Here is a 17,203-nt window from a genome sequence, read left to right as displayed (position 1 = left end):
GCCTGGAACGTGAACTGGGAGATAAAGCACATGATGGTCCAGTTCGAGGAGGACAACATCATATTCTCCGTACAGTCGGCCGACTGCAAAGTCGTACACGAGTTCATCGGCGGCTACATATTCCTTTCGATGAGGTCCAAGGATGCCAACCAGACATTGGACGTTGAACTGTTCCACAAACTGACCGGCGGGTGGACGTAATATCTGACAACCCTAATATTTTTTTTTTATTATGCGACGCTCCTTTTGAGCAGATACATTGTTTAATTATATTATAATTTTTTTAATTTGAATTATTGCAGTTTCGAAGTGTCCAATAAAAAATCCGTCATTTATATTATTAGCACAGTAGAAACGTTCGTGAATACTATTATTTAAATTTTAAAATTAAAAAACCACTTTCGATGCTAACGCTAAAGTTAGATGCAAAATACGAGATACATCAAAAGGAAAATATTAAAACAATAAATTAATGAATCACAGTAAGTTTTAATGGCCTTCGGGAGTGCCTTGAGTTATAAAGGTAATAAGTAAAAGTATGAATGTAGTGTATTTTTGTACGAAAAATTAATTAATCAATATTTACTTTAAGGTCTTATATATTGTAGTGCTTCCAAAATTAACGTTATTTAGCGACCGTAATCTTATACCAAAAATGGTTATTTGATGTGGAAGCTAAATTGTATGCTGCTTTCAGCCGTCAGATTATAAAAATATATATTTAAATCTACTTTTGGAAAGCTAGAATTTATGGAAACTACTAAATATTTTATTACTACCAACCTATTGAAAAGTGCCATTATTACGCTTGGAATTGTCTTTGGTGCTTTTGTGGGCTTATGGAGAAATTTCGTAATTTAGACACGTATAAGGATTTATATAGTTATTTTATCATTGTAAATAACATTAGCTAGGTATTAAAATGTACACCACTGTTGGTCGTATCAATTATCAATATATATGCTGTATACCTTATTTAATAAAGTTATTGACAACTAGTCTCATCGAGATCGCATATAATGCCGTCGTATTTAAATTATACAATACGAGTATTAACAATGTAATTTTGCCTTTATTGTAATGTATATTGTAAAAAAAATATATTAACGTATTCACTTATTCAATAATATAGTGTTTATAATAAAATTAAACTAATAAAAGAGTGTTTTTTTTTCTTTTTATTAATATTGCGACAAATATCTTTTATGGTATCGAGAGATTGCAGTTCTTGTTGGAGGTATGTTGATGACTAAGGTACATGAGCCGGCAACATCGTTCACTTTGATTTTTGAATTTGAAACTGACCAAAGAACGTTGGGCATTTCATCATCAGTTTTCCCTTTGTACTCTTCAACTGCTAACGTATCTGACTGACCACACATTGGCCTGGTGAAAAAGAGCAATTTTGAACCTGGAAACACACTAAAGATTTATTTACAAATCTTTCACAACCTAAAATACTTTTTTTATTTACGTGAATTTTACCTAAATGGCAAATGGCAGCTGGCGGATTCGTAAAGTAAGTGATCAACTGCAATTTCGTATCTATGCCAGGTCGAAATCTATAGAGATGGCTAAAATAATTTTGTGTGCAATAAATGTAATTATTGAATGACGTCATACAATTTGGTCTAATATCTGTTAGTATGACTGTGGACCATCTATCAGTTTGCCCTAAGTCCTCATATTGGTAAATATTCTTCTGACCTGATACATAAATAGAATTATTGTGTACGCACACAGCTGGATTTTGTATTGTATCTGGTAATTTGGCAATCTTCCTGTGTGTTCTTTGTTTTAAATCATATATGACAGCCGTATCAAGTACAACTCTAAAATGAGAAAAGCAAAATTTATTATTGTAAAGTGATTTTATCAAAATTTCAAGGAACAAAACAATTTATAAAATATTACCTTTAGTAACTATTATTTCACAACAAAATAGGCACATAACTGCGAATTGTCTTGATGCTCAGAGAATACAGAGTTAAAATAAATAAAAGAAACCAACCTAAAACCACCTACACCTCCAATAATGAACAATGAGTCTCCCATAATAGCAACTCCACCATGTCTTCTCGATGGTAATTCAACACCGTGCAAGATCCACTCCTTACGGAAAGTGTCATATACTTTAACATCTTTCATGAATACACTCGTACCTCTACCATGTTCTCCACAAACCAGAACAAGTTTGTTGGCACCCCATGCTACCACATTCCAACCCCATAAGTTTTTCTCTGCAACTTCCAACCATTTTTCAAGGCCTGTATCTTCACTAAATGTATACATATTATGCGATATCAATTCAGGTTTTGTATCTTTGACTATCCAGACTGGTACTGTGGGTGTGAATATCAGCTTACGATTAACACTTGCACTTACTAACTTAAAAACTTCAATATATACCCTGGCAGTGAACTTTTCGCATAGTTCATCTTTCCTTTCAGTCAAAGTTATTATAGACAATTCACTGTGTTCAGTAATCTCTAAAATACAATCAACTACTTTAAGAGGCAAACTATCAACAAAATCCTTTATAAGGATTTTTATTTCTTTGATATCATTATGACTCAGTCTTTGTATATCTAAACATCCTAAAACTATCAATATAGCATCGGCCCCTGTTTCTGAATTTATAATCCATTCGTAACCAAATCTAAAAACCTCTAATTCATTATCAGTATCTAAATATGGATGTGATAAATACCAAAATAGTCTATGAATATTTAAAATGTACTCTTTTTTCATTTGTTTAAAATTAAGTAATCCAAATGCAGCACTCAGTTGCTCTAATTTAGTATAAGAAGAGTTTTCTGCTATAATCATTGTCTCCATCCAGTTTGAGACAGAAAGATGGAGATCTAAACAGTATTCAATCTGCTTAATTAATTCTGTTATTTGAAGAAAGTTCGCTGCGATTGACAATTCTCCAATAGTTGTCAGTGAGTATTCAGAGAGATCTATCAAACCTATTCTCATGTATTGAAGTATCATGTTCATTGAGTATGCATCAACCATCTGGAAGTGGATATAGAAAGAGTAATTTTTTTAATATTCAGTAATTTACAGTTCTTCTTGTTTACAGTCCTTTTTTATTTTTAAGTTACACTATCATATTGTAGGTAGATATTTATTCCCACAGATGTCCTCAAATGGACATAGGCCTCTCCCAAACCACAATGATCGGCCTGCACTGCTTGCGTCCAGCAGATCCCGCATACCTCAATAGGTGGTCTGTCCAACGTGTGGGAGGCGAGGGAGCTAGTGTGGGTAGCCACACTACGTCTACGGTACGTTCTATACATAGAATATTATAAATAGAATAGTTAGCTGTCAACAGCCTACCCTCACCAAACGTTCCACAATGAGGTATGATTGAGGTACCATTAACATCAAGGAATCGCAAAATTATCAATTTACTACCCACTACTACTAGATAATTATGATTAAAAATTAAACATTTTGCGATTATTCATAGAGTTAAATCCATAATTATTGTTTTAATTGTTTGTCATTTTATACATTAATTTAATTTAGCTAACATAATTTATAATTTTCCTTACATCAATTTTTATTTCCTGTCGTTCGTTTTCAATATAGTTTCCACTGAACATTGCGCGAAAATAGTCGCTGTACTCGCACAAAACATTTTTGTTCGCCGTGAATCTCTGATTTTCTATTAAAAGTGTTACTTCTTGAGTGTCCTCCATCTCCTTATTAAAATCCAATAATCATATGTTATAAATGTTCAATAGAGTTAAATCAATTTTATCAAAAAGCTAACCCGCAAAAATTTAAATAAATTCGTTGGCAGTGGGGTACGGTATTCTGTATGTTTATGTTTACCTCATGGAGTTAATAAGTACCTAGTTTACCTACATTCGTGTTTCTATGTTTACGACAACGCAGGGAGCAATTGTCACTTGTCAGTTGCACCCATAGACCAGTGGTTGCACCTAACAGCTGATTTTGAGTAATAGGTTCCATTTTTCAAACTGGAAAGGCGAAGGTATGAAAAGGAGATGAAGTTGATTAATTTAAGACATTAATAAATTAGAATGAAATTAAATGAAACAAGATAATATGGGATGAAATATAGTCTCAACAAAATGGCGGTTATTTAGGTAGTTCCGTTTCACTTTTTGGAAGATACCGAGAAGTTACGTCCAGTAGATTTGTTTCCTTTTCCCACATTTGTGCACTTTCACCGATACTAAATAGTTAATAAACCACCATTATTAAACATTAATTAGAAAACTACCATTAAGTAAAGGTTAATTACAGAGCATAATGTGACTCAGTGACGCACAATGCCGAATTATGCTGAAGCTTAGTTGAGCATTATGCCGCATAATGCGCTCTTGTGCTGTAATTGGAAAACGGCCAGCATGTGTACATCTATGATTGATCTTGACATTTAAGCGGATGTGACTTTTTGGCGGGAACGCGAGGAGTAAAGTTGGGTGATTTGTTTCATTTTGTCTATTTAGTGTTTCTTCAGGTTTAAATGTGTAATAGCAGTGGTTTATTAACTGTTTCATATCTGTAAAAGTGCACAAATGTGGGAAAGTGAAACAAAGCCGCTGGACGTAACTTCTCCGGGTCCTCCAAAAAGTCCACTGAAAAAATCTCAGTAAATGACCACCATTTTTCTGAGATTATATTTCATCCCATATTCATCCCATCATATATTTCATCCCATTTCATCTCATTTAATTTCATCTCAATTGATTAATGTCACAAATTAATCATCTTCATTTCATTTTATTTCACTCCATATGAGGCCTATAAAATCAAAGGCAGCTAAACGCCTCAATGTCGCAAAATGGATTAACAATGGCGCTATCTTGTTTAGTTAGTTGGACACGCTTTAGTGTTTTCATGTTATAACAAATGCAGCTAAATCTCTAACAAATTCAGATCAAAAAATTTATTTTTACTCTGTACTAAGAACTAATAAACGAAGTTTTATCATTTAAAATTCAGATTATTAGTAATATTCTCAGTCTTTATGTGCTTAAAATGTGCTTTAAATTAAAGAATATCGTAGCTATCCGAACAAAGCTATTTCAGCTTCTCAAACCGGGAGTGTTGCTAACACTGGCCTTACCAAGAGCAGTACTTCGATGGATCGGGAGGATCCGTAATGACGTGTTTAGGGCTGATTTTTGCAGTTTACCTGAATATTTGACAGACTTGGATTTAGCTGCCTTTGATTTTATAGGCCTCATATTATCATTTTTCATAAAAATAAGAATATAAACTAAATTAAGACATGACTTAAAGGTTTTAGTTACCAGGTCATAAAATCTCTTAAAAAAATAAGCGGATGTCTTCAGACTTCAGTGTCGACTTTAAAAATAAAAATAGTGATTGAAATTTTAACGCGTATGTTACTTACAAGTTTGCTCTAACAAACAATAAAAAAAAAATTAGTTAAAATTATTTTATAATCCAAATCGTGTACTCCAAAGACACCTAACCTTGTAAAGTTATTTATAAGCAACTGAAGTTTGAATATTTTTAAATGAGCCGGTAATTGTTTGAAAGCCACGGACAATAATGAATACCACTGCTTCAGCAACTACGACTTCTTTGGATGAAGATGCTGACGAATGCGGGCCACAGCTGATCAGTAAATTAGAGGTGACGTCATGTGACAAGCTATAACTTGCTTACAAATATTACTGGATTGAACTGACTTATTGGATACAATGCGCAACTTATACTGTAGATAAATTCTAATTTATTCCATTCTCTTAACTATATTTCTTTTTAATGTGTATATGAAATAAATAAATAAACATATTGGATGATAATAAAGTGCTCCTAAGAATCCTATCTATTTATGCTTAAGTAAATCTACATATCCTGCCTTGGAGAGTAAGATATCTACATTCCAAATAAAAGATCTCTCAAGAAAAGAAAAAACAAGGGTAAAAGAGGGTCAAGTTTATCTGCTCTAAGAATTTTCAAATAGATCTCCAGAAGACACAAAAACGTTCTGTAAGAACAACATGAGTCTATGCTCATATTAAGTCAAATTCTCAGTTGTATTGCATTTGATGCTACTTAATCGTTCAACCTTACTTCATTGCAACATTGTGTACATCATATATATATCTAAATTTGGATTGTGATAATTTGTTTGTTAAATAATAAAAATATGGAATAATTTATTTTAGGGCAATGGCATCACATCAGGAGATATAAAAAAGCTTGAGGAAGCGGGATATCATACTGTTGAATCTGTTGCCTATGCTCCAAAAAAATGGCTAATCACAATTAAAGGGATATCTGAAGCGAAGGCAGATAAAATATTAGCTGAAGCATCTAAATTGGTGCCAATGGGATTTACAACAGCTACTGAGTTTCATCAAAAGAGGTAGGTACCTTTAAAATTATTTATTTATATTTTTTATTATTAATTAATGAAACGCCAATATGGCTAAGGTTAGTACAAAGTTGTGGAAAACATTTAACACATGCAAAGTATGTAAAAAAGCAAAAAAATTAGTACCTTCCTGCAGGATTTGTACCCCGTCTTTGTTACATAAATTGTTATGTCTATGTATCTACCTTAGGCTATAATGACACAATTATTGGACCTGACATAAGGGACACAGCTCAAATCCCAGTATCGAACTAGTAATGTATAGTCATATTCTTGACACAGAAAATAACTGCAGCTAATACTTGTATTAGATTTTTTTAATTAAACCAAATCTACATTGAGTATTGTTTGAATTCTTCCAGGGCTGAAATAATACAACTTACTACTGGTTCAAAGGAATTAGATAGATTACTGGGAGGTGGTATAGAAACTGGTTCTATAACTGAAATATTTGGTGAATTCCGTACTGGCAAAACCCAATTATGTCACACATTAGCAGTCACCTGCCAGGTACAATTGAATTAAACCAATTTGCAATAAAAGTATATAATAATAAATATTAATAATGTATACTATAATGATATGTGATAATGTGTAATATTGCATAAAAGACGATATGTGTAAGTGACTTCATATAAGAGCGGAAGTGAGCGAAGAAATGGTTTATGATAGAGGTATGGTAGGAGAAAACATATTGCGCCAATCCCAGGTTACTGGGAGTAGGGCAGGAGAATGATGTTGATGATGAATGTATAATATAGGTAACGTAACGGCCGTCTGGTGTAGTGGTAAGTGACATGGTCACTACACAAGGGGGTACCTCTAACACAAGTTCTTTACGAACTTATCACGGGACTAGTTAACGTGGTGTGATTGTTAGTAAATAAAAAAAAATAATACTAATAATAAAAATAAAAAAAAAAATAATAGTCATAAATGTTCATTTAAAATATTAGAACTGTAAGGTCATATTTTGATGTAAAAAATGTTTAGAGGTTAACAACAAAGGGAAGATCTTCCACCCAGCAGGTGTAATTTCTCAGTGGCAGCCAAAAAAAATTGAGAAAAAATTGTTCAATGAACAATGTCGCTTCTATGTAATATTGTAAAATGTAAAATATCTAATAATTTCATTATTTTTTTAAATAGAAATCCCATATTGGTAATTTTAAATTACTGAAAACCAATTGCCTTGGCCTTATTAAATTTTCCCAGCTACCCATTGAACAATCTGGTGGAGAGGGTAAATGCATGTACATCGATACAGAAGGAACATTCAGACCGGAAAGACTGCTGGCCGTTGCACAGCGATACGGTATGGAAGGTGCGGCAGTCTTGGACAATGTTGCATATGCAAGAGCTTATAACACAGACCATCAGACCCAATTGCTAGTGCAAGCTTGCGCCATGATGGCAGAGTCAAGGTAAATTATTTTATAATAGATCTATTTAATTGTTTTTCTGAATTTGTTATAAATTTTTTATTGTTTTTACTTGTGAATTATTTTTATACTATATATATATTAAATAATTTGATTTTCAATTAATTTATTTATTACGCATTAAAAATTTATCTTACGTGCATACAATTTTCAGATATTCCTTAATTATAGTTGATAGTGCAACCGCTCTATACAGGACAGACTATTCTGGACGAGGGGAACTGAATTCTAGACAACTACATCTGGGTCGTTTCATGAGAATGTTGCTCAGATTGGCTGATGAGGTAAGTAAATATTCCACGTAGTTTCCTATATTAATTATTTCAGAAAATACAACTGTAATTTAGTAAAGTGCTTACATAATTAAAATCGTATTGTGAACAATTTGGATTTTCTTTATAAATATTTCTATCTATTGAAACAGTTGAATAATGATTTCGAATTCAAATCACGGATGGTATTTATTTTCAAGTGAATTTTAATCCTATTATGTGATAAACGTAAAAGTTAGATTGTGTTATATTTTGAGAGGCAGTGTGTATATATTTCATGTACATGTATTTTGATGAGTTACCAATAAAGTTTCAAATCTGTCATTCCAGTTTGGAGTAGCAGTAATCATAACAAACCAAGTGGTCGCACAAGTGGATGCTGTAGGAGTTTTCAATGCTGATACCAAGAAACCAATCGGAGGTCATATCATAGCGCACGCGTCCACAACTAGACTCTATTTACGGAAGGGTAGAGGTGATAATCGCGTGTGTAAAATATACGATAGTCCGTGCTTGCCCGAAACAGAAGCTATGTTTGCGATTAGCGCTGAAGGCATCACGGATGCTAAGGAATAATAATTTAATTAAGGTGATATCATCACTGCCATCAACCTTAAATATCATTTTAAACAACGTAGTAGTGTATGTTAACAAAGAAAAAAATAAAATAAAAACTGGAAAAGAAACAATGAATGTACATAATATATATAACCACTCAAAATGAAGAAAATGGCTCTAAATCCAAAAAAAAAATATGATGGAAAAATAAGTATATTGGAACATACACTCTTAATTAATTTATATAATTTGGTAGATTATTTTAGCTCATTTAAATGGCAACATCAATTTGTGTGAATGAGCTTAGAACATGTTGGTAGCGTAGTGATGTGTGAATTGTTTTATTTTGTTAATACAATAATAACTTACGGACTTATTCATCGCGACTTATTGGACATTTATAATTTTCCAAAAAATTATAAAGGTCCAATAAAATAAATCCAATTTATAAATTTTAAGTTTATAACTATTAATATAAATAAAATGTAATGTTTGTTCTCTATGAATTCCTAAACCATTCATGCGATTGTGATGAAACTTTGTAATTAATATTGGCAATCTAGAAAAGGTTTGTTGCAGTACCAGCAACATATGACAGACAGCACGTGAATAGTTAAAAAAAATTTGTTTCTTGAACAATTGGCGACGGTTATACGTGACAGCTTTTCATTAGTTCACAATAAATCTGAATAAGACCATATAATAATATGTAGCTGCGATAACTATTATAAATAAAACCATTTCATTCATTAAATTATCACTGTTTCGACTTTATATATAAAACTATCTAGTATTTCTTTTCACAATATTAAAGGCATTTTATGTAATACCCATTCATTCATTGTATTTAAGCATTAATTCCAGGATCAACTGTAAATAAGTAGGTATGTAATTTAAAGAGAACCAGTGTCAAATAAAACTATTTTTACATTTTCATTATTTTTATTTTTTCACAAAATACAGGCTTAAAATTTGTTATATTCTATTTTCAACAATCAGTTTTATATCCGTCTAAATATATACATTCATTAATTATTCCGAGAAAATAACATTATTTTTGATACATACATAATACCTTATAAATATTATTGCTTTTATTTCATTCTTTACAATAAATAGGTTTTTGTCAAGGCTAGTGCTCTAAAAATCGTCTATCCTATTCTTAATTTATCTGAATTTTGTTACCAATAGCTATTCATATATACCCTGTTATTCGTAAATTTGCTAGAATTCAACAGTCACAATTGAAAAAAAAAAACTAAAGCGTTGACCTATTGATTAATTACGTAGTTAATAGAGCCTCTGGTCCTCAGCCCAGCTCAACCTACGTCCAACCTATTCCGTGTAATATCTTCCTGTTATTACCTAACTATACGCCTGCACTAGACCCGTCTTGATTTGCCGATCTCAGATTTACAATCGCGGGTAGGAGTGAGGCGGGCACCCGGTAGTACAATTGTATGCGAAATCAAACTTCAACGTGGAGCTACCCCAACTAGAAGGAGGTGAACTTCGCCATCTTCACTAGAAGGTGAACTTCACCATCTTCACTAGAAGGTGAACTTCACCATCTCCAACTAGAAGGTGAACTTCGCCATCTTGTCTGTAGTGTTGTTATTCGGTAACAAAGCTTAGATAAATCAAACGGAATAGAAACGCGCCCGACAATCAGAATGTTATAAATTCTTTCAAATTAATGAAGGCAACATTTTTTGCGAGCCATATTGGAATAGCTATAAGCTACGCTATTTAAATTTTATTGCTTTGCATTACACATTATCAACTTTATCTTCAACAACTATTTTAAATTACCATTTAAATATATAACTCACATCTACATCATAAGACATGTTAACCTTATTTTGTTTTGCATTTTCATTAAAAAAACGCTTGTCTGTTTTGAATAATTAATACATATAAACTGACGTCCACAAGAAAATAAATGCAATAATTTATAAATTAAAAAAAAAAACACCATGGACAATAGGAATATAAGAAACAAGTACTCATACCATCACAATTATTAAATTAAAGAGTTACAATAAATAAATAAAAAATACAAAAACGAAATTGACGATTGATGTTGAATGACGTAGTGTCGAGGCAATATCAAATTACAACATCTATTCCTAAAATACAGAAACTGACAACGTATCATGGTCGTATATCTTGTGTTGATCAAATTCTCTAAACTTAAAATTTGAAAAAAAAAAAAAATTCATCAACACTATCGATCGAAATTCATTCTTCAATCTCTAAAAAATTATGGTCATAATATTTAATCATGCGAAAAACTTTCACACAATATTTTTTTTAAATTACAGCCAACATCCGCTAATCACGATTCAGTGTGCTTGCTTAGTGCGAGTTTTTTAACGTTATCGATAGCGTAAAAGTTAACTCAAATTTGTATGGAGTTGGAACAGCGCCTCTAGCGGAAAACGTAGGCAAACGTTCCAAATCCATACAAATTTGAAACAACTCAAAACTAAGCATACAGACGTGCACTTTGTAGAGAATTTGTATCACAAAACACTTCTTGCTGTAATATGTATTTATGGACTTAAAAAAGCACAAATGGCGGTGGTACTCATCGTAACGGACATTATCATTGTCAGAACGACGACCAATCGTTAAAAATTCATTCTACAACAAACCGCTTCAATACTCTAATTTTATGACTGACACGATGGCAGTGGTTAGCGACTCTGGTAAATTGTTTCAAGGTTGCAGGTTCGATTCCTACATTCAAACATATGACGAATATTTTTTATTTTTTTTGTTGGCTGAGTCTTCATGGATTATATATTTAAACGCATATTTTTGCGTACGTATATCATTTTGGGGTTCGGGTTCTCGTAGTACAGAGATTGTTAGTTTGGAGCTAGGTAATTCTGTGCGATTGGTTTCCGAATATTATTTATTGATTAATTAGGTACTTGAAGTGGTTTTCAGTTTACCAATAAATAATTGAATGTTGCTATATACAAAAATTTATGAGTATATTGTTTGCGTACTTCTTTGAAAATCGAATAGAAACCGGAGACCCAGAGAGAATTTTATCTGTATTAACCGCATGAAAATAGAGCGAATATTAAATTGAGTATTTCTTACTAAGTACCTTTTTAAATTATTATTAAATAGAACAAGAAGGTGCTTGTAGTTCGATTTACATATCTGTAAATTTTTATTAATTTTCCAATATTTTTATTTGAATCACATCATGGCTTTTCTTCGCTTCATTCAGGTCATCCGAGGTACAATTAAATTCGAGGTTAATCTAATTGTTTAATTGTTTGACTCATTCCGAGGCACTGGGTCCCGCGTTTGCTTCTGAAGGTATCAGTACCGGGGCATGGGGAGACGCAGTCAATAGTTCTTGGTCCAAGCGTTCATGTTCACGGGCTACTAATGCTCGAAGTTCATCCTAGGCGAAAATAGAATTGTTAATTTGTTAGCATTATAACATTGTTATAGGGCACCTAATGCTATTGAGATTTTTAGCTTTGTCTTTGATTTCAATAACTGCGTACCGGAGAGCCACCTACCCTTAAGTTTTTTTTTATTGCTTACATTGGTGGACGAGCTCACAGTCCACCTGGTGTTAAGTGGTTACTGGAGCTCATAGACATCTACAACGTAAATGCCGCCACCCACCTTGAGATATGAGTTTTAAGGTCTCAGTATAGTTAAAACGGCTGCCCCACCCTTCAAACCGAAACGCATTACTGCTACACGGCTGAAATAGGCGGGGTGCTGGTACCTACCCGTGCGGACTCACAAGACGTCCGACCACCAGTAATTAAGCAAATTATAATCAATTAAGCAAAGTAAATTTAGTTAAAAAAAATATTAGATATATTTTCATCGCAATTGGCACTGTTTTTCAGGATGTTAGGGTAAAGTTATAAAATTGTATTGTTAGATTTTTTTCTCTTTAACTTTTCGTTAGTAGCCTAAGCAGCTATTCCAACTGTGCTCGGAAGGGTAGGTGAGCTCACGGACTCAACCTGAGAGAATTTGCTAACACTAGCCCTAGCAAGAGCAGTGCTTTGCAGAATCTCCGACGAGAAACTCAGTGGACTGTGTCTATGGGCTAGTTCACTCGTCGAACTCTTCGACGTAATCGACACGAAATGCTTCGGACGATGGCGGCTTTACTTTGCCCTGTCGCGGTCGGAATTGTTAAGACCGATGCAATGATCGATCCTTGATATGTGTACAAATTACTTTGAAAGATTTTATTATACTACATATATAAAGGTAAAAGGGGGGCGTTAAAAGCAGTCTAAAGATTAACTGAAGATATCAGGCAGGTTATATGTCATTTTGGTGACAATGCCAATTTCCTCTGGATCGCGGTTCCCTCTGTATTTTGTGCCATTTGTTTCATGGGGAGTGCTCCGAGGAATTGTTTGAGATGATACCATCATCTCGTTTTAACCATCGCACCACCCGCCACCAGAGTAGAGTTCATCCACATTGCGTTTCCAGAGATCTTTTTTGCCACGTACCATCCGGCTTTGGAATGAGACCCCCTCCACGGTGTTTCCCGAGCGCTATGACATATCCTTCTTCAAACGAGGCTCGTGGAGAATACTTAACGGTAGGCAGCGGCTTGGCTCTGCCTCTGGCATTGCTGAGGTCCATGGGCGACGGTAACCACTCACCATCAAGTGGGCCGTCTGCCTACAAGGGCAATAAACAAAAAAACGATGTCTATATGTGGAAACTTTAGTACTCACCCCCCATCCCAGTCTGTCTGCCAAGTCCTGGCAGCCTTCATCACAATCTCCTAGCCTCGCCACATCTCTATAGGAACCTTCGTCTAACTGTAAACCTCCACACATTAATCCTCTTATTCTCAATATAGGTGGTCTCACGCCGGCCTTCTCACGGTTTATCAGAAGTCGAGGACACGAATCTGGGACCCTGGACATAAAGATGATGGTAAAAACAACTAAACGAAATCTTGAGTTTATAGTTTTTAATTTTATTAAAATATATTTTTATTTTATTATATTTCAAACAATTTACAACAGTCGTTAAGGCTTTCTTGAAAAACTACTTGAGTTTTAGATTAATAAATATTAGAACCTCACATATCTATAAGTGATGCAAATGGTTGCACTTCAAGTGAAGATCCCATAATAATGAGCATGTCACATTGCTTGAAGTCCTCCTCTAGACACATCTGGAACCTCTCGGGCAGACTCTCACCGAAGAACACAATGTCAGGCTTCACAACACCAGGGCATTCAGTGCAGATTGGGATCTGGTCAGCAAATATCCTTTCTGAAAATTTTATTGAATTCAACCACATACAAGTTCTATTCTATGTATTTTACAATACAACATAATAATATTAATTTTTACTACCACTGAAGCAAAATTGAATTCAATTTGGATATAAACATCATTGCTAATAAAAATGAAGTTTTACACATATTTTTTTCACAGTGAAGGGTCACATCAATTTATTACGTAGCAGTCACTGCTAGCTCTACTATTTAATTCCGATGACGTTCAATTGTGATGAAACAGTTGTTAGGGCTCCAAGGACGGTTGTTTTATCACACTACCATCGGCATATAATAGGTGGCATATGAATAGTTTTGACATAGTCGATTTTTCTTACTCATATAATGTCACATCTAAGCAAGACCAGGTCGTCTTTTGTGTTGGATTCATACATATTTCATCAATTAGTCATAAAAAACACCTTTGACAAACTCCAGTGGGTATTCCTTGCGGCAATCCAGACAATGTGATGTGTAGAACGTTCCGTGTGCTTCGACTAATTTTTCTTCGGGAATGCCGGCTCCTCGCTCTAATGTGTCAATGTTTTGTGTATAATGACGTAATAAGAGCCCTGGTGAATAGAAAGTAATATTGTAAAAAATTATTTTCATTGATGTTATGATCTTTTTTTTTGTTGCTTAGATGGGTGGACGAGATCACAGCCCACCTGGTGTTGTGGTAGTTACTGGAGCCCATAAACATCTACCATGTAAATACGCCACTCACCTTGAGATATAAGTTCTAAGGTATCAGTATAGTTACAACGGCTGCCCCACCCTTCAAACTGAAACGCATTACTGCTTCAGGGCAGAAATGGCAGTTTTTATCAATGTTATACCCTTTTAAAATATCTCAAAAACTAGCTAGTAAATGTTGCTAATTTCTATCTTCCTTGCAAATTATCGCATTTTATAAATTAAGTTCATAAAAATTACTCATTCCTTGATTTTGTCGTGGCCCCATTGGTATGGTACGTTAGGCCCACCGGTCAGTCAAAAAGCATTCAATGTGTTAATATAATCTACAAATTAATTATGGATAGCTGAACTTGTGTAGCATTCAGAATAGGATGCCCAGTGAAAGCTTGTGTACAAGGAATACATGGGTAGGTACCACCGCCATGTGTATGTCAGCAGCAAAGTAGTAATGCATTTTAGGGACAGCAATGCACAATTAAGACATAGCCCTATTGTCTCAAAGGGCGTGGCTGCCTTCAGTTTGTGATGTCTAAAAGCTCCAGTAACCACAGCACTTATAGCACCAAGTAGTAAGACAGACTATACACCGAAAAATAAACTTACCTTTCTCATGTAGAAGTCTTATGAAATAATGTGAAATTGTAGGCTTAAAGCTTCCTGGAAATAATTCCTTTGCTAATGTGAAGAAAGGTTTGGGATTTTGCCTGAAGAAATTTATTTCGAATATCGCCTGTGGTTGAGGTAGTTCGTACTTCTGTAAGTTATGATATAATCCTGTTTCGGGACTACGGAAGTCTGGAATTCCAGCAGCTGAAGAAAAAAATATTGATTATTAACTGTTAGTAATTTGTAATTGTGTCTGTAATTTTCTTTTTGGAAACTTTATAAATATATATGACTTATTGACTGTGTTTTGAGATCATTTTTTTCTTTTGTTTCATTCTGTTTTGTATTTTTCTTTGTCTTACGAATCATAGAAATGTCATATAAATTTTTTTTGAATTCTCCAATATTTTTTTTAATTTGTGATGCTGCCCAAGCTAATAAGTCTTGTGCTAATTTCTTGCCTGTTTCACCAGTGAGGCTGGCATGGATGTATCCACACCAATCACAATTTAAACCCACCTTTGAAATTTATAACTAGCTGACCCGGCAGACTTCGTAGTGCCTCAATCGATAAATAAAAGACCTAAGCTTTTGTATAAAATAAACACAACAAAGAAAAAACAAAATTATTATTTTTATTTAATTCCGAGCATTTCATGTTTATCTACCTTTTAAACCTTCTCTGGACTTCCACAAATAATTCAAGACCAACATTAGCCAAATAGACCCACCGTTCTAGAGCTTTAACGAGACTAATGGACAACAATTCATTTATATATATAGATTTTAGTATGTTTCAGTGGATTTAATGAAGTTGACCCTTTATTTTATTCATTAAAAAGTTATGTTCTCCAAAATGTATTCTAGAAAGGTTTTAATTTCTTCTAACATTTTAAATGTTATGACAACCCTGATCTTTTGTCATTATTATTTCTGACATTTTGAATAGTTTGTGGTTTTCATGGTCTCTGACAATTAAGTGTTATTCATCTATAATCAAATATTGTGTTAACAACTGGCCATTTTTTTATAAAAAATATATCTACACTTAAAACTGTAATAGTAGTTTCTATTATATTTATAAACTGATAAACTGAAGAAAATATATTTTAACTATTTATGTATAAATAAGTTTGTTCTGAGTGTTCCTGAATGAATTTTTTTAATTATTTAACTCTTTCAAAAATTTATTATGTTCTGTTACATCGATTAAAAGATGACAAACATATCATGTTTTATCTTTTATGTAATCAACTCATTGAATGTACGATAAAATTTTATTTTTGTTAAATAAATTTTGGATTGTATTTTGATAATAATACAGACTTACTTCTATCATCGGAGTAAGCTCCCGTTTTTAAACTCACTATTGATAAATGGAAATTCAATTGACATTTTTTAAATAGTAAAAAGTATAACTAACAGGTAGAAATACCAGCTCCTGAAAGTGTTATGATCTTCTTGCACCTATCGCTCTTGATCCACCTGACAATACCATCAAGGCTGACCTCATCCAAAACTTTTTCTGGTGGTTCTGCCGGTTCAAGATCCTGAGGGCTGAAGAGTCCGAGTTTTAAGGCCAAGTACATTCGAACGTCATCCACGTCGAGATCGCGAAACATATTTCTGAGGCTTTCCATCGAAGTTGTTGGCGGGACATTCTGCGGTGACTCATCCACGGTTTCGTGACCTAAAATATTGCCACTTAATACACAAATGCACATTGGAATTAGCTTAAATGTACTATAAATAACTGACCGCCACTTTTTCCGGGAGGCGAATTTGCCGACATTTTACGTAAAAATACAAAATTGCGTCTCGAAACCTTTGTCCAATATTGACAGTTTGAGAATCGGTTTGACACTTTTGACACATACCGAAAGCGCATTTTTTAATGCTGCTATATAGTTAATTATAGTAAAATATTTA

General features: G+C 33.6%; 4 protein-coding genes across 9 annotated transcripts in view; 2 read left to right on the top strand and 2 right to left on the bottom strand.

Annotated features, from left to right (window-relative positions):
* The window catches only part of LOC101737978 (unc-112-related protein), a 57,966-nt gene extending 56,806 nt beyond the window's left edge, over nt 1–1,160 (top strand). For all 3 annotated transcript variants that reach the window (XM_062675967.1, NM_001421969.1, XM_062675968.1), the window contains one exon: nt 1–1,160. In XM_062675967.1, the coding sequence (XP_062531951.1) occupies nt 1–201 (201 nt within the window). In that variant the 3' untranslated portion in view covers nt 202–1,160.
* On the bottom strand, nt 1,161–4,048 carry LOC101738108 (kelch-like protein 26). 3 transcript variants are annotated; one of them, XM_021346818.3, is made up of 5 exons: nt 3,883–4,048; nt 3,567–3,716; nt 2,012–3,021; nt 1,486–1,832; nt 1,161–1,411 (listed from the first exon to the last, which is right to left on the bottom strand). In XM_021346818.3, the coding sequence occupies exons 1-5, from the start codon at nt 3,988–3,990 to the stop codon at nt 1,182–1,184; spliced, it is 1,845 nt and encodes a 614-aa protein (XP_021202493.1). In that variant the 5' UTR covers nt 3,991–4,048; the 3' UTR covers nt 1,161–1,181. The 3 variants fall into 3 exon arrangements, with proteins under 3 accessions (XP_021202493.1, XP_062532160.1, XP_062532161.1); XM_062676176.1 differs by having other exon boundaries at nt 3,870–3,977; XM_062676177.1 differs by lacking the exon at nt 3,883–4,048 and adding an exon at nt 3,788–3,841 and having other exon boundaries at nt 1,161–1,422.
* A 392-nt stretch (nt 4,049–4,440) lies between these two features.
* Nucleotides 4,441–9,605, top strand: Rad51 (Rad51 homolog). Of its 2 annotated transcripts, XM_062675994.1 has the most exons (7): nt 4,441–4,636; nt 5,290–5,649; nt 6,189–6,388; nt 6,760–6,907; nt 7,613–7,821; nt 7,994–8,123; nt 8,442–9,605. In XM_062675994.1, the coding sequence occupies exons 2-7, from the start codon at nt 5,566–5,568 to the stop codon at nt 8,685–8,687; spliced, it is 1,017 nt and encodes a 338-aa protein (XP_062531978.1). In that variant the 5' UTR covers nt 4,441–4,636; nt 5,290–5,565; the 3' UTR covers nt 8,688–9,605.
* A 1,993-nt stretch (nt 9,606–11,598) lies between these two features.
* Sirt2 (NAD-dependent deacetylase sirtuin 2 homolog) lies at nt 11,599–17,117 on the bottom strand. The gene is given in 7 exon segments (NM_001043472.1): nt 11,599–12,096; nt 13,415–13,601; nt 13,772–13,964; nt 14,392–14,541; nt 15,272–15,478; nt 16,698–16,964; nt 17,033–17,117. Coding segments are annotated over 7 exon segments (1,164 nt in total). The 5' UTR covers nt 17,067–17,117; the 3' UTR covers nt 11,599–11,970.
* Nucleotides 17,118–17,203: the final 86 nt, after the last annotated feature.

The sequence above is a fragment of the Bombyx mori genome, chromosome 25 (genome assembly GCF_030269925.1).
Source record: "Bombyx mori chromosome 25, ASM3026992v2".
Taxonomy (NCBI): domain Eukaryota; kingdom Metazoa; phylum Arthropoda; class Insecta; order Lepidoptera; family Bombycidae; genus Bombyx; species Bombyx mori.
This window is presented reverse-complemented; position numbering and strand designations above follow the sequence as displayed.

Excerpts from the sequence above, each read along its gene's own strand:
- Rad51 (XM_062675994.1), top strand. The coding sequence starts at position 5,566 with ATGAATACCACTGCTTCAGCAACTACGACTTCTTTGGATGAAGATGCT. Across the intron at positions 6,389-6,759 it reads ACTGAGTTTCATCAAAAGAG|GGCTGAAATAATACAACTTA; the intron begins GTAGGTACCTTT and ends GAATTCTTCCAG. Across the intron at positions 6,908-7,612 it reads CATTAGCAGTCACCTGCCAG|CTACCCATTGAACAATCTGG; the intron begins GTACAATTGAAT and ends AAATTTTCCCAG.
- LOC101738108 (XM_021346818.3), bottom strand. The coding sequence starts at position 3,990 with ATGGAACCTATTACTCAAAATCAGCTGTTAGGTGCAACCACTGGTCTA. Across the intron at positions 3,717-3,882 it reads GTAAACATAGAAACACGAAT|GAGATGGAGGACACTCAAGA; the intron begins GTAGGTAAACTA and ends GATTTTAATAAG. Across the intron at positions 1,833-2,011 it reads GGAGGTGTAGGTGGTTTTAG|AGTTGTACTTGATACGGCTG; the intron begins GTTGGTTTCTTT and ends TTCTCATTTTAG.